The sequence below is a fragment of the Patiria miniata genome, unplaced genomic scaffold, assembly GCF_015706575.1.
Source record: "Patiria miniata isolate m_02_andy unplaced genomic scaffold, ASM1570657v1 HiC_scaffold_1, whole genome shotgun sequence".
NCBI lineage: Eukaryota > Metazoa > Echinodermata > Asteroidea > Valvatida > Asterinidae > Patiria > Patiria miniata.
This window is the reverse complement of record NW_024037047.1, coordinates 8,042,556-8,059,356: the sequence shown is the minus strand read 5'-3', so window position 1 is coordinate 8,059,356 and position 16,801 is coordinate 8,042,556. Positions and strand designations below refer to the sequence as shown.

Here is a 16,801-nt window from a genome sequence, read left to right as displayed (position 1 = left end):
CTGAAGCTGATGACGTAGGATTGAGCAACTTTTATTGAATTACATGTATATTATTAACATTGCAAAGTTGAATAGTCAATGCAAATATACCGATACCTGTTCTTTGTGTGATCAGCCACAAACAGTCAAAAATGTCTTCCACGTCCTCTGCCATGCATTTGTATACAGACTTGTAAAAAACAGTCGGATCACATTCATGTAAACACTGTGACTAGTCAAATTCCATCAGCAGACAAAAGAGGTAACTGTACAGCTGGCATATCAATCAAATCCAGTCACAGCATGGTTATATCAATTAACCCTCCTATGCAAACATACATTCTGTGCCAAGTTGTCCTTTCAGTCAAAATCAATCAAGTGACTGTTTTCAACAGTTAAGAGCTCCCAGCCTACATAAAGCAGGATTGACTGGCCGTGACTGTTAATGTGTATGTAACTCGATACAGCTTTGCTTTGACTGTGGGTAATTGATAAGCCAGCTGTGCCCACAACTTGCCTGCTTTGTCTGTTCGAGGTCTGTTGACTGAGTTTGACTAGTCATAGTGCTTGGTAGACATATGATCGGACTGCTGGTGACTAGCCTGTGTTAAAAGTATAGCAGAGAAGTAGATGGAAATTTTGACTGTGTGTGACTGTTTAAATTACATGTAGCACGAGGGTTAGGAAGGGAATTCTTAACATTCACTTCATTGATCTTGACTGCTGGTCCAATGTGTATTTCATGTACTGTGGGAGCATCACAAATCATCTACCGGTAAACGCATGGTAACCAGTGAATCATTAACATAGAAAAACACACCTCTTATAAAAACTATTTATAGTCCTTAAAGGTCTACACTCAACACGTTCAAAAGTAAATACGGTTTCTACCTGGGAACACAATGTACCGGTATGTGTCAATTGAAATTGAATTGAAATTGTGTCTAGACTGGACTTGTGATGCATTTGTACATGAATATCAACCTGGGTTTTTACAATCTTTGAACCTTGACCACGATATGATTTGACAATTGACTGACGTATGTTCATTTTTATGAGTCTGCGGTACAGTTGTCTTCATTGTTGACTGTGGCTTAACATTTAACATTATCATTTCATATTTAAATATTTAGGGTAATTTATCAACCAGTTCCATGCACAGTACGTAAACAATAAAATGCAAGTTGACACTTCTTTGTCATTTCTTTGTCAAAGAAATATTGTGAATATCCATAAACTCTCATTTTCTTTTGAGCGCTAGCAAGTACATGTACGTGTACATGTATATATCAGGTTTGGCTTTATAACGGTACTTTCCTCGCCTTCCACCGCTGTGACCCGGGTTCAAGTCCTGCCTGGGCCAATATGTGGATTTGGTTTTCAGTCTCTACAGGAACATGATTTCGTGGGTTTTCCCTAGAATATCATTCTGGGGTTGTCCTCCCACCACTGAAACTGTAATTTCCTTCCACATCATCTACCAAGGGACCCCACTGGAAAGAAGTCGAGAGACTTTGTGGGCTATCCCAGCCAATTGCTGAATAGTTACAAACACACAGACATATACGCGTGTAATTATCACAATGTTGACCTCTACACACAAGTCATCACAATATATATTAAAAAAAAAATACGTTTGTATAATTAAATGTGCAAGCTGTAGGTTAGGCCCCCCCAAAAAAATACTCGGTCTCTGGTCAGCGCGCACGTCGATTTTAATCATGCGCGTCAACCTTTTTATTTTCTTCAAATTAACACGGAAGCTACAACAAATTTTTGTACCAAGGAGCACCAAGGAATGGGGAAATTGCACCAAGGCAAATGATAAAGGGCACCAAGGCAAATGATGGAGGACACCAATGTATAATGAGGACACAAAAAAGCAAAAAACATGTAATACCCACCTTGTCTGTACAATACAAGCTTGGAAAAAAAAAAAAGCCAAAAAAAAAAAAAAAAAAGCGTCGCCGCATCAATTCCGGAACTTCGGTCTGACCAGAGACCGACTATTTTTTTTTTTTGGCCTTACCGGTATATCCCACAAGCACTAGTGGATTCATGGTAGTGCGCCTGTGTCCCACATGCCATGAGGCCGAAGACCGAGTGGTACATGTATGTGGGACGCAGACACACTACATTTTCCGTGTTCCATGAGCACGAGTGGCATAAAAACTTCATCTTCATGCAAACTTTGTGCACAGTTAACTCTTTCAGTGCCCGCGAAATTTGAAAAGTTTAACCCTAAAGTGCCCAACTTCAAGGTTTTTGTTAATTGTTCGAAATTCTGTAAAAAAAAAAAGTAAATAAGTTTTACTCACTAAATTTGTTGTTGTTGCTCTCTGGTACGGTATATCCTTGATATATTGGAAAGTCAAAAATAGTCACAAACATAGTGATACACCCTGAAACACTGGCCTGAACACAGGGGAATTCCGCACTTTTTGCAGAAAATACGAGATTTAGTGCTGCGCCCTCTCGCAAGAACTCGAATGAAAAAATAAATACAGGTCGTACATGCATGAAAATGGTACCATTAGAAAGGGTGAGAGCGCCCCCTTTTGATAACATATTTACTCTACCTCGTACATGTACGAGGTTTGGCAATTTTAAGTACGAACATTACCTCGTACATGTACGAGGTTGGCGCTTTTGTACTAAAAAATATACCTCGTACATGTACGAGTTTGGCACTGAAAGAGTTAAGATGAAACACGTTCCCTGTACACGACCTTTCAGCGGTTATCCTATTACACATGCGTACAGCGGGAAGGGTACGCGCATCTTGGAATAGCATGATACACGGAGTGCGGTATGGACTGCGGTATATGGGATAACATAGCACGGTTTGCTGCCATGGATCGACCAGTCAGGATCGAGGACTCAAGTTTGCGTGAAGATAAAGTTCGTTTAAATACATTGATCAGTTCTTTACACTGATGTCCAATTCTAACTACGTATAACATGTACAGTTTCATGTAACTAAAGCTTGAAAAGTAATTAACAACCAGAATCACAAGATTTCTAAAATTATGAAATTTACGGAGTTAGAAAACTGTGTGCACTTTCCACATTATTTGCCTGTATCTGTGTTCTTGCTTGGCTCTAGTAAGTAGGCCACAAAGCGCCCTCTATTGTTGCTGCTTGGAGTCCATAGTGCCGAGGAGAAAAGAATACATCAGAGCAGAACTCTCAATAACCACAAATACACATTTTCTTGTACCTAAAAAGTCTCTGTCATTTCAACTATTGGGACTCTTTAGTGTTAGGATCATTTAGGCACCATTCCACATTCCTCTCATGGCCTCTCAGCATGGTGATCCTGCGTGCGTTGACGCGGTACTGGAAGGGCACCAGTCTATTCCGCTCCTTCCTGAAGTCCCGCATCCGTAACCCTTCGTACTGCATCACTTCGCTGAGCTTCGGGACGTGGTCCATGACGGGTATCCCAACTCCCCCTGCCATGATTTCGGTGCGGAGGAAGGCCAGGAACCAGTGTGTGTTGTTGTAGTACTCAAACTGATTGCCGACATCCATGGAGAGCATATAACTAAAACCTGTATCCATCTGGCACATGAGGCTCAAACTTGCGACATCGTGGAATGACGCCTCGCTCACGTTAGCTTCGGGCATGAAGCACACCATCCAGTTCAAGGTCTGCGTCACGATGGTGGAGTGCTTGTTGGCGCTGTTCAGCATCGGTTTGAAGGTCTTCAGCAAGCGGCAGTGACCGAGATAGTCGGCAAGATTGGATGTGAAGATCCGGTCATAGTTTGGCATCCCCAGAGTGAGGTGATGGTTGGGGAAGTCCAGGCAGTTGGCCAGAAAAACGCGAACGACGAGTCTGTGCTGGCTGATAAACTTGATGGTCTTTTGCAGGAGGTGAGTCACGTAGGCATGGTACTTGACCATGACGGACGACCCCCGCTTGCTTTGAAGCTCATCCACTCTCAGGCAGTCCCAGACCAAGTAGGGTGTCTGGTCGGTCCTGGTGCTGTACACAAAGCTGTACTCTTTGGGAGTGGTCACTCCAAGCCTCTGCTGTGTCTCATTGGAGGCTTCACCTACGGATGGCCTCGCAGTCAGTGTTGGATTATCAAAGGCGAGGCAAGACTGGTCAACATCCTTGGGAAGGAACAAGCCATGCTGAAACCATTCCTCCATGTACTTGGCATCTGTTCCGGGTATCCGGTTCAGGTACTTTTGGAAGCCGTTCTTGAAGTCCGTGTCCCCGTCAAAGATCTCCTTCCTTTGTCTTTTGAGGTTGATAGAGTCACCTGCCGAGCGTTGACACTTGAGTGCCAGCCAGCCCTTCCAGACCTCACGCAGATACCCAACATCAGCCTCCCCGATGCTCACCAGACCCTGGGTTTGATTACGCAAGTCGTCAACACTCATCTCAACAAGTTCTTGCAGTGCGGCCCGGATGAGCTCATATTCAGAACCGGAGATGTGCATTGAGTACCAGATGGTCGCCATCGACGACGCGATGCCGTCCCGCGTTGCATACCGCGCCATCATGAAGAGAGACAGCACGTTCCTGGCCATCACAAAGGGGTCGAAGTCGTCTAGAGTGACGTCCAGCCGTCCCCGGTACCTCGCAGGCAAGGAGGCAATAGTCAACACAGTGTTCCTGAGGTCTCCGCAACCGGCTGACAGCACATGGTAATCCCTTGCCAGCTCCTCTTGCCCGACATCTGCCAGCTCGGACCACTCGTTCTCCTCCAGGCGAAGGAAGTTGTTGGCGATGGTGTTGCCAATGTAAGCCGGGGGCTCCTCCGTCCGGAATATCTGCCCCCCTTTCTCTGTGTGATACTGCCCGACCAGTGGGGCTGTGCCCTTCACGTTTCTGGTGATGTTCTTGCATTCCTCTTTGTGAGTGGCCCAGTGGGTATGCTGGCATCTGGCGTCGCAGTACCAGGCATGGTTGCAACTTGCACACTGACGATGTCAAGGAAAAAAAGTAATACACAAATTAATACCAAAGACAAATTTGTTTGAAGAGACATGGTGTATTTCAAAGCCTACCCTGATGTTTATCCTCTCGCAAACTTGATTCTCACGCTGGTAGAAGAAAACACTCTGACTCAGGTTCTAAAATGATGGGGCGCATAGCACCCTTTTCTTTTAAAAGGCGTTCCAGAATTTAGTATGGCAGATAGGTGATGGGATTGTGCCTTTGATGATACAAGCATGGCATTTGGCACACAGTCACAGGATGTCATGAGAAAGATTTGGCTATGGGGCCATCGCAGATTTGACCTTTGCAATGACACCCTAATACTCTTTTGTTTGCCACAACTTTGGCACGCTTGTCTAAAATGAGTATCATCCTTAACAACTTGTGGAGCTGCCATACCTCCTTGGTTAGTCCAGACTTGCCGCAGTGGCTGCACGGCTTAGGCCCAAACAGCTTGCACTCCACACTGCCGTGTCGTACTTGGTCCTTTCCCTGGCATCCGCTGCTGCAGTATTCGGCCTGGGGGCACCCGCGGCACTTGGTCGGATGCTTGGGTAGGGGTTTCTCGCAGCGCCAGCAGTGTCCCTTTCTGACGTCCATGTTTTTATCTGGAAGCACAAAGAGTGTCATGGTGTGCATTTAGGGTACAGGAACTGGGTACCCTAATGAAGTAAAACATCAGTACCCGGGTACCCATAAAAAAAAACCCAACCCCAAAATTCCAATCCTGGAAGTTGTCTGAAGGCTTAATATAGCTTTACGTTTAAAAATCAATTTGGCCCACAAAAATGTTTAGTTAGGCCAAAAAAAAAAATAAGTCGGTCTCTGGTCAGCGCGCGTCGATTTTAATCATGCGCGTCGATCTTTTTTTTTTCCAAAATGTTCTGCGGTAGCTCCAACAGCGCCCTCTATTTCCGCACCTCCTCGATTTGTTTTACCAAAAAGCACCAAGGAATGGGAAATTGCACCAAGGCAAATGATCAAAAGCACCAAGGCAAATTATGCAGGACACCAATGTACATGAGGACACCAAAAAAGCAAAATAGTACCCCACCTTGTCTGTACAATCCAAGCTTGAAGAAAAAGAAAAAAAGCAAAAAAAAAACCAAAAAAGCCGCGTCCCCGCGTCAATTCCGGAACTTTGGTCTGACCAGAGACCGAATATATATTTTTTTTGGCCTTATACCGGTAATTTAAAAGTAACAACATTGTCAACGTACCTCTCTTACATTGTTTTAAAAATCTTTTTAAAAAAGTGTTTCAGAATTGATCAATTTGCATGACATCCTGCAATAGACCGCTTGCAGACGCGATCGATAATTGACGCGCTAAGGTGAGCGACGCCATGTTCTGGGACAAAATGTGCATGGATAGATATACGCCTGTCCCACAACATGGCGTCGCACGCCTTCGCGCGTCGATTATCGAACGCGTCTGCAAGCGGTCTATAGGTACATGTACATGTACATGTAACTACATTGTATCTAGTGTCCAGATAAGCGATTGGCTGTGTTTCTGCTACCTCATGCTGAAAAACTTGCACCCTAACAACCTTTTAAAAAACCTACATGTATGCGCAAGTTTGTTGACCAGTGGTTAACCATAGTTCAACTAAAGTTAGCCATAGTTAACCATAGTGGTTAACCATAGTTCAACTAAAGTTAGCCTGAACTCAGTCTAGGCGACGATGGTTGACTGCTTACGCTAGTCGACTATTTGGAACCAACCTACAGCGGCTGGTCGTGCAACGATTTATAGCTGGTTATCAATAGCAATTTCCATAGCATAGTGCAGAGGGGACCAACTATCAATAGAAACGGCGGAAAACGAAACTGTGAGTGCTAAATTTCATTTTCATTGCACAGTTTTTTCCATGTTAGTTTACGATTATGTCACTTTTGTCACCATGTAAGATGTCCTCAACTATACACAATCACTATTATTTGTGTAAATAAAGAGAAACAACAAGTGTTGAATAATTGTGCAACCGCCATTTTTTGACGGTCGTTGACATGACAGTAGTTCGACTAGAGTCGTTCGCACTTCAACTTCAGTGCACATCCACTAGTTAACAACTGGTCCTTGCTCGAACTTGCTCTGTGTTGATGAACAGGCGCACTGTGTGAGGCCTGGGTTTATCTTAAAATGGAAACTCAACATTTCTAAAATGGAGTCAAATCCATACACAAAGTGCTAACTGGCACAAAGACTGGCACAAACCTTCAGCGACAAATCGTTGGATGTGTTGTGATGAAAACCGTCGAGTCCTGTTTTTGATGAAAAAAATGTGTATGACAGTGGTAGACCGAAAAATTCCTGTGTGCTTCGGTAGCTGAAGGTTAGGAACAGTTCAGTAAAAGTCAAATGTACATACATGTACATGTACTGTGAACCTGGTGTTGCTCATTCAAGTCTGCTCCCTTTTCATGCGTGGGAAATGTTCACAATGGAATGTACTGTTACAATGTACGTGGGCGTGTCTGTGGCCTTGTTGTTTTACCGCTAGAGGGCGTGGTTGCCTTATTTGGGCCAAAATGCATTAAGACAGTTCCATGGTACAAAGTATATATTGCAAATACATTAATGATTAAAGGGAAGATACAACATTTGCAAACATTACAAAACGAAATGATCAAATTATCACTAAATACCTTGCTGGATTGTTAGGGAATGACAGTCTAAAGCATCCTGTAAATCGTGGCTTCTGGTGTGCTGACATTTTCAAGAAAAATTGTATTTTTCCAACGCTGGTTGGCCGATCAGCGTTGGAGAAAACTGGCTTTTTTTTTCAAATCTGCTCCTAATTTTTAATAATTAGTTATTCCGTGTTTTCTTTGCAATTGATTACACAACTGTGGGGTACAAGCCTGCTAGACTGACTCTCTGATCTTACAATTCCCCAAAGTCTATACATTCTCCATTTCATCTTAAGTGGGGTCTGGGAACCAGACTACAAGAACCTGAATGGTTTTCTTGGTTTTTCCAACATCTACAAGTCCAAAACGTGAAACAAGTCATTTTAACAATTTGCTAACACATACTAATCCTCCAAATCCATTTATATCTGAAAATTGCAGCAAAAGCAAATGTTGTACATTCCCTTTGAAAGAAGAAAAGAAAAAAAAAAGAAGAAAAAAAAAGAGGCAGATAGGAAAAAGGAAGCGGGCAGAGTTGAGAAAATGCTTTATTTTTTGTTATTGGCCTAATAGCATTTCTGTTGAACAATCTTTGTACAGAATTGAAAAATAACAAAACCACCAAAAGTGGTATGTACAGTGTGCCTGGAATTAGCCAATTTTTAAAGCCCAAGTCCATCATTTGTAATTAGTGCATTTTGTTCGTTTGAAGCAACAAAAGTGTTCAAAATCTAATGAAGGACACCAAACAACTAACCTGATGAAGTTTCAGCTGAGCTTCAGCTGTACATTCCGAGAAAAGCAGCATTCTAAGATCTCAATTTCAAATCAAAAGTTACTGAATCATGTTTTGAATTGTTTTGAATTGCAGCTATACGCGGCGTCGCGCACTGATCCGACGAATTATAACAACCGCGCGCGCGTGTGCGTCGTTCCAATACTTGTGCGCGCTGCGCTGAATAACAAAACGAACTACTAATTTAAATTTTCCTACGGTGCTTCTTAAGAATCACCGTTGGAAATGCCTTCTTTCGTTGATTACTTCAAAATGACAGCTTCCCAGAAAGAATAATTTCACAGGGAGTTTAGTTCCCTTACTATCTTTCAACCAAGTTTGTTTTTCAACAGTAATTACGTCAGTTACTTTTCGGATGGCTGCGAATGATGGACTATAGCTTTAACAAAAGTTGTTGTCTTTTGTATGTTTGGTATCTCTATCTAAACCAGATATAATTTTGACAAACTAAGTTCATTCCTGTCAATCGAATTTCATTTACGTTGAACTGGAGAAGTTCTTGGTCATAGTTTTACGAGGGAGGAATGGTCATGCCTAAGGTCCAAAACCTTCTTTCATTTTGGAGGAATTATAAGCTTAGGATGTCATTCATGTAAACACAGGCCAGATTCCCAAACCTGGCTCGTTCAGCACTCAGGAATGTTTGCATTATGGCTTTGCGTTGATAATGATCTTCAGTCACCACACGCGCATAACTGGTACCCAAACAACTAGGTTCCCAGTCCTTACATCAGACAACTTATAATGTAGTGCTATATTTGTATATATTCTCATCTTTAAAGGGAATGCCTACAACATTTGCAAACATTGAAAAACAAAACTACCAAATGTTTACAAAATACCTCACGAGGATGTTGGTAAATGACAGTCTAAAGCATCCTGCTAAATTATGGCACCTGGTGTGAAGTCATTTTCAAGAAAAGTGATATTTTGTACAAATTTCCAACGATGGTTGGCCGACCACCGTTGGAATAACCTAACTATTTTTCAACTCCTGCTCCAAATTTACCTGTTTTTTTCTGTCCAAATTTGTTTGCTATCGGTTACTTGTTCATGAACGGGTCCAGGCCAGCTAGACTGGTTCCCTTACCTTACAATTTTCTCAGTGGCATCTGGAAATTGATCCAATTTATCTTAAGTGGAGTCAGGGAGCCAGACAACTTGAACATTTTGGTTTTTCTTGGTTTTTCCAGCATTTTCGAACACAAAACTTCAAACATGTCAGTGTAACAGTATTTGATCTATTACATTAACCCCTCAAATAGTTCATTTCTTAAAATTACAGCAAAGGCCAATGATGTACATTCCCTTTAAGTGATCAATATTTTGGGGTGCCCTTACATGTAAATGTCACTCTATTAATTTGGGTTCACTTTTTTCCTGTCTCTGTTTGATACATTTGACATTCGTGATGTTAATAATTCTGATGCACTCCTTAAAGCCGGAGTCCATCATTTGCAGCTATCAGAAAAAGTAACTGGCGTAATTATTGTTGAAAAATATACTGGTTGAACGATAGTAAGGGGACTGAACTCCCATGAAATTAGTCTTTCTGGCAAGCTGTCATTTTGAAGAAATCAACGAAAGAAGGCATTTCCAACGGTGCGTCTTAAGAAGCACCATAGGAAAATTTAAATTAGTAGTTCGTTTTGTTATTCGACGCAGCACGCGCAAGCATTGGCACGACGCACAGGCGCGTATGCCTGCTATAATTCGTCGGATCAGTGCGCGACATCGCGTAAAGCTGCAATTCAAAACAATTCAAAACATGATTTAGCAACTTTTGATTTGAAATTGAGATCCTAGAATGCTGTGTTTCTCAGAATATACAGCTGAAGCTGAGCTGAAACTTCATCAGGTTAGTTGTTCAGTATCCTTCATTAGATTTTGAACACTTTTGTTGCTTCAAATGAACAAAATGCACAAATTACAAATGATGGACTATATCTTAAACCCTAACCTTCCCAAATCCTCTAAAATCCTCTTAGCAAAACAGATTGAGGATAAGGATAATACATGCAGGATTGCAGGATTGCAAAAATCTGTGGCTGATTGTGGAGGACACACTAGGTCTTGGGCCAGACCTTTTGGTTTTTTTTATGCTCAGCCGTGCAGTACACATAAACAAGTTTACTGATCGTTTCTGACCCATTTTTGGGGTCGTAATCCAAAAGAAAAGGGAGAACAACAGATCCTTTCAGTCCTCGGGCGTTGGGTCTTTTGTTAGAAACGGTCCTCTGTAGTCTTAAATTTGTGTGCTTAGTCTATGGGAGAGGGTTATATTACAGGGACAAAGGGAAACACAAAGCATTGTCCTCGAGAGTATAGTAAAACACGACTGTATACATTATGTGTGCATCCTCCATAACATTGTTGTTGTTGTGCAATTCCATAAAATCCAATTCTCTGCGCACATCCCACCACATGATGTACAACTTACAAGGCCGTTAAGATGGTAGTCCCGGTACCTTAGTTTGGTCTGTAGTTGTTTTCTACTCATTAGATGTCACATTATTAGTGATGTACCACATTCACTTTTCCAACAACAGCTCATTAAATTGCCTGACATTTACATCCCGATTTGATAGCAACCAGCAAAAACAGAAGGTTGCCCAGTTTTAAAGGGGCCATAAAATTACTTTCAAACCCAAAACATTTTTTTGCAAATGGAGTACCGAAGTGAATACATCGTGCGCACAATGTGTGTGTAAAAGACATTAGCGCGTGATTCAGACCGTGAGCCAACACGCGCGCGTACTTGATTCGTTTGCACTGCACTTTCTGGTTCTACCGTACATGTAAATGACGTCACACTTTGGTACTCTATATCCATGGTACTGAACTGTATGAAAATAATGGTGAACCGATTGAGCTGAAATTGTTTTTAAAATGTACATTTTTTTTTGCGATTTGGCTGTGATGTCACTTTACGTCTTGACAGTGTTAGCATATATTGCATCATTTTAGTGGTGTGCATTTACGGGTCGTACGGGAAGCGGGCACCTTATTGAAGTAAACACATTATATGGGTGTACCTGGAATGCAGGTACCTGCAAAAGACAGTCGTATACAACTGAAGACGACAAAACAATGCAAGCTGTTAAAATTCCTTCTATTGTGTCGGGAACTCAAGCCCTTAACAAAACTTAACAGTGTGAGTATTGAAGGTGTCTGAATGGCTTTATAGCTTTGCGGCGTAAACTGCAGCTTTCGCATAGCGTCATCTGTCTGCGTTAAAATGCACATGAATGTGAAATCTGGTTTAATTTTCCACATAGCCTGGTTGTCATTTTGAAAATTCCTCACATACATGTATGACATTCAAAAAACTTTCTTTTTAACTGTCTGAAAAGTAACTTAAAGGGCATATACAACATTTGCTTTTGCCGTAATTTTCAGAAATGGATGGATCGGGGGTTAGTATTTTATAGCAAATATAGTTACACTGACTTGTTTGAAGTTTTGTGTTCGTACATGTAGATGCTGGAAAAACCGAGAAAAACAGTTGTGTTTATGTAGTCTGGTTCCCCGACCCTACTTAAGATGAAATGGAGCAATTTACAGACGTCAGGGAATTGTAAGGTCAGGGAACCAGTCTAGCTGGCTTGCACCCATTCATGGGTGTGTAACCGATTGCAAACAAAATGCAGACTAACTAAATATGGTAAATTGGGGGCAGTATTTGGAAAAAAAAGCCAGTGTTTTTCCAACGCTGGTCGGCTGACTAGCGTTAGAAATTGATACAAATACCACTTTTCTTGAAAATGACAGCACACCAGGTGCCATGCTTTTACAGGATGCTTTACATGTAGACTGTCATTCACTAACAGTCCAGTAAGGTATTTCATACTAATTTGGTAGTTTTTTTTTTTGATGTTTGCACATGTTGTATATTCCCTTAAAGAAATTTGTAAAGTTGCTTATTGGTACCCAATCACATAATCTGGATCCGGTTCCTGACATCAGCGGTCGGTACTCGGTAACCCGGTTCCGATGCACAGCCCTACAACATTTCTCTCGGAGTTTATTTTCAAGTTGTCATGTACCAAAAGGAAGCGCAAAACACGGAAACGTTTTAAAACCAAAGTCAAAAATTAAACTTTTGTTTGACAATTAAAAACTAAACGGTCTGCCTTAGAACGTGACTTAAATGTTTTTAATAATGATAGCAAGGATTCTATTGCATGCCCTTAAAGATATGTACTGAATTTCTCCATAATGAACATAATATTTCAGTACAAACTACGGTGTACACATGTGTACACATACGTGTACGTGTAATTAATCTTGCGCGTAAGATCAATTTGCATTTATCTTCAAAGTAACCTAATATCGTAAAGCTTACTTACTTGTACATTGTGCTGGTACTAAACACCCTGTGAAATTATTTCATCTGACTTGCTGTCATTTAGAAGATATTAAAAAATGTAGATTTGCATTGATCATTCAATTAACTCATTCATTGGATTTTGAGAGGTGTTATTATTTGAAACAAACAAAATGCATGAAAAAGCAAGTTATCTGTTAATCTCTTCATTTTTGACATCCTGATGATCAAAGACATAGGTTTAAACACTTTGAAAGTTCCTTTAAAAATTCAGTGCTACATAAAACATGACAAAATATTGTTTTGAGATCAAAAAGTTGTTCATGTGTGTTTCACTATTTTCTTGAAAAGTGTAATATCCACTGAGCTGAAACTTCAACAGATCAGGTTTTGAACATTCTTCTTTGGACTTTGAGTGGTGTTATTGTTGCAAACGAACAAAATCAATGAAAAGCAAATGATCATATAGGCCCTACCTTTAAAAATACATCTGTGTGGCGAATGTCACAAGTCTAAAGAGCACATTGTCCACATCGCCGGAGCACTTTGTGTATTTTACTACCAGTCCAGTACATCGCACACAACATGTGTAAATAATACTCCAGGTCGCGGCATGCAACCGAAAATGACATTGACGATATGAAATGCCAGTTGTCTAGACTCCCCGCAAGGACCCAGCGAGCAAAACTAGAACGCTGGAGTAGGCTGGTTAAATTCTCTCTGTGTGTCTCTGGCGTCATGAAATGTTTGGTGTGGAGAGTACGTGCAGCTTATAGTTAGGGGAGAACTGGTTTTAGTTGTTGTGGTTGGTTTTAGGGTTTTGTGGGTTTGGAGTTGGTCAGTCTGAGAGCTCAGTGATAATGGAGGATCCTTAGTTTGGGCAAATTGTGAGTACACAGTGCTACTTTGACTTGTGTTTGAATTTGAAATGTTTTCTGTATTTCACTAATATTTCCAGATGTCTTTACCAAGTCTTGGCAAGGTTTATGTTTTGAATTTCTGTAGGTGCAGTTGTTGAAGAGTTATCAGTGCATTTTGAAGTTGATTTCAGACACGTCCGTAACATTATATTGTAAGGTCTGTAACAACAAAACCATGGTGTTTCCATAACATCAAAGTTCCTTTTTGTAAAACGTCCTTGGTGTTTTTATAGAGCAAACCTGAATCTACTACAACATGGTTACATGTATTTTATAAAATTCTAGCAAGAAACTTCACAGACTGTTATCAGTGCGTACTGTGAGTCAAAACATATTTCTTTATGTGTAACAGTACCCGGTAGTTTACATGTACAGTGCTTACAGTACATGTACATATCTCATTAATGCAAGACAATCAGCAATTCAGTTTTGAAATTTATTTTTCAGGATGCATAATTCAGGCGTTTCACAATGCAGTGCGTCATCAAGAGTTTGCCATGGAGAGTCCATGTTTTAAGTTGACGGTCGACAAAACATAGCCCATTTGAATGAGTATCAGTAGACAACTTGAGCTAATTTGTTAAGGATTGGGGCAAAGCGTTCTGCCACTTTATAAAACACACACAAAGGGCAAACAGATACTCGAATCATACACTTTCAAAACTACTAACCGGAAAAACAATTTCAAATAGCCCACGCTGCGAATTTGTCGATCATCTCCCACAATGCACTGGGAAAAATGAACTCTCAGTGGCAAACTCTTGGTGGCGCACTGCATTGTGAAACGCCCGAATTGAAACAAAATACAGACTGTATGACTTTAAGCCCAGTGATCTCAGATTCACCGAGTCCCTCGCCCTGCATAAAAATACCACCATGGGAAATAAAAAAAGTAATCGACGCTTGGCCTGCAACCTCTATCTTCGCCCAGGCAATCAAAAAAAAAAATTCATAAGTGGATTTGATATTCTCTTTATTTTCTCTCCAGCCATCACACGGGGGAGACGACGTTTAATAATCCCATCACCCAACAGCCGGAAGCAGACGATGAGTTCTTCCTCATAGACAGGTACGTGATGTCATCTTAAAGGGGCATGCATAGAGAGGGACATGTACAGGGCATCCTGAAAAAAATGGTTCATGTAAACCCCTCCATTTGTGCTAATTTACAACCAAAATTGTCTGCGGATGTTTACACCATCTTCAAGGGAATAGATTTAGCTTGAGAATACCGTTTGCTTCATTGAGATTGCTTAAAGGGAAAATACAACATTTGCAAACATCAAAAAATAAAACTACCAAATCATTTGAAATACCTTGCTGGACTGTTAGTGAATGACAGTGTAAAGCATCCTGTAAAATCATGGCACCTGGTATACTGTCATTTTCAAGAAAAGTGGTATTTTTGTATCAATTTTCAACTCTGATCGGCCGACCAGCGTTGAAAAAAAACTGGACCATCGCACTTGTTTGCAATCGATTACACACCTACATGTATGAACGTGTACAAGCCAGCTAGACTGGTTCCCTGACCTTACAATTCCCCAATGTATGTAAACTGCTCTGTTTCTTCTTAAATAGAGTCAGGGAACCGGACTACAGGAAAATGATTGTTTTTTTTGTTTTTTTTAGCATTTTCGAACCCAAAACCTCAAAAAAGTCAGTGTAACTATATTTGCTATATATTTCCAACCCCCCAATTCCATCCAATTCTGAAAATTACAGCAAAAGCAAATGATGTATATTCCCTTTAATTGTAAATCCAAAGATATGTTTGAATAACGGCAAAGCCAAGAAATCCATTTTGTGCCACTTTCTGTGAAGCAGTTAAAATCAGTATACATGTACAGTAGTCCTAGTCTAAAACCAAATCACTTTACTGTTAGTGATTTTAACATTTTTAAGCAGAGTGTGCAATATTTATTTATTTTTAATTGAACTCTTTCAGTGAAGTTTTAATGAATTGAACCTGTCTGTACTGATAATTGTTTCAACATAAGAACAAAACCCTATATTGTCGTGTGAATGGAATGTTTGTCTTACACCCGTAGGGATAATCTTATCAAAAGAGCCATACTGGCACTGTCTGATCTTGGAAGCACCCGCTTCCTAAAAATGGCACAGAATTTTTTTTTTTGGCTTTGCAGTTATTCAAACATATCTCTGGATTTACAAAAGCAATATTAATTAAACAAACGGTATTCTCAAGCTAAATCTGTAACCTTGAAGATCGTGTAAACATTTGCAGGAAATTCCGGTTGTAAATTGGCGAAAATGGCGGGGCTTACATGCACCATTATTTTCAGGACACCCTGTTCTTAATGTCATTTTAAAGGGGCACGAGCAGATAAAGGTACATGTACTTGATATCTATTTAAAGGCATCAACACCTAATATGAATACGTCAACAGAAAATAATGTTTTCATCTTCAATCCTGTTTCTTCTATGATGTTTAATTCTACCACACCATAATACATTTTCTTACCTTCTCTTTAAAAATTTTCTTATTTTAGGACACACGAGACCCCGCCCTACCACCGCCCCAATCTGGCACCCCTCCAAATGCCCCCGAACAACTCCACCCCAGGCCCCGCCCAATCCGACCCCTCCCAATATGACCCCGCCCTCAGCCCATCCTCCCCGGTCTATGCCCAAGCAACCGTGCCCGACAACCGGACCACGCCCAACCAGCCGACCACACCCACCTCGCCCACCTCAGGGGATCGGCCCAGCTTCCGGAAGCGGGTCGTGCCCAAGACATCGGCGCCCTCGTTGAAGCGGCGGCGGGACGCTGTGACGTCCATGGAAGGGTGGCTCTTCAAGCAGGACAGCGGGGCGCTGAAGGCGTGGCGCAAGCGCTGGTGTGTGCTGGCCGATTACTGCCTGTTCTACTACAAAGGTATAGTGCAAGTACCTGTTTTAAGACTTATTTGACAGTGAATGTTATATTTTACACAAATTTTGACTGCTCAAGAGTGGTACACATGTAGAAAACAAAGATAGAAGAAACAAATATTGACTGTTTTGAGTGATGTGAAGACAAATAGTGACTGTTTTGAGTGGTATAGCCAACAGTGACTGCTTTGAATGATATACATGTAGAGACAAACTTTAGACTGTTTTGAGTGATATAGAGACAAATAGTGACTGTTTTGAGTGGTATAGCAGACAAATATTGACTGCTT

General features: G+C 41.1%; 2 protein-coding genes across 6 annotated transcripts in view; one reads left to right on the top strand and one right to left on the bottom strand.

The window, feature by feature from the left end:
• LOC119721637 overlaps nucleotides 1–16,801 on the top strand; it is a 108,549-nt gene that overhangs the window by 23,915 nt on the left and 67,833 nt on the right. For 4 of the 5 annotated variants that reach the window (XM_038191690.1, XM_038191688.1, XM_038191687.1 and 1 more), the window contains exons 4-5: nucleotides 14,604–14,684; nucleotides 16,130–16,515. In XM_038191690.1, coding sequence (XP_038047618.1) covers nucleotides 14,604–14,684; nucleotides 16,130–16,515 — 467 coding nt within the window. Of the gene's footprint in view, nucleotides 1–13,486; nucleotides 13,583–14,603; nucleotides 14,685–16,129; nucleotides 16,516–16,801 lie in introns of those variants that run through there. The other variant, XM_038191689.1, reaches the window with a different exon arrangement.
• Nucleotides 3,102–5,576, bottom strand: LOC119721694. The gene is made up of 2 exons (XM_038191691.1): nucleotides 5,336–5,576; nucleotides 3,102–4,917 (listed from the first exon to the last, which is right to left on the bottom strand). The coding sequence occupies exons 1-2, from the start codon at nucleotides 5,573–5,575 to the stop codon at nucleotides 3,223–3,225; spliced, it is 1,935 nt and encodes a 644-aa protein (XP_038047619.1). The 5' UTR covers nucleotide 5,576; the 3' UTR covers nucleotides 3,102–3,222.

What these genes read in the sequence shown, in the direction of transcription:
- LOC119721694 (XM_038191691.1), bottom strand. Translation starts at nt 5,575, where the DNA reads ATGCACACCATGACACTCTTTGTGCTTCCAGATAAAAACATGGACGTC. An exon ending in AGTCTGGACTAACCAAGGAG is followed by an intron (nt 4,918 to 5,335) that starts GTATGGCAGCTC and finishes TGACATCGTCAG; the next exon opens with TGTGCAAGTTGCAACCATGC.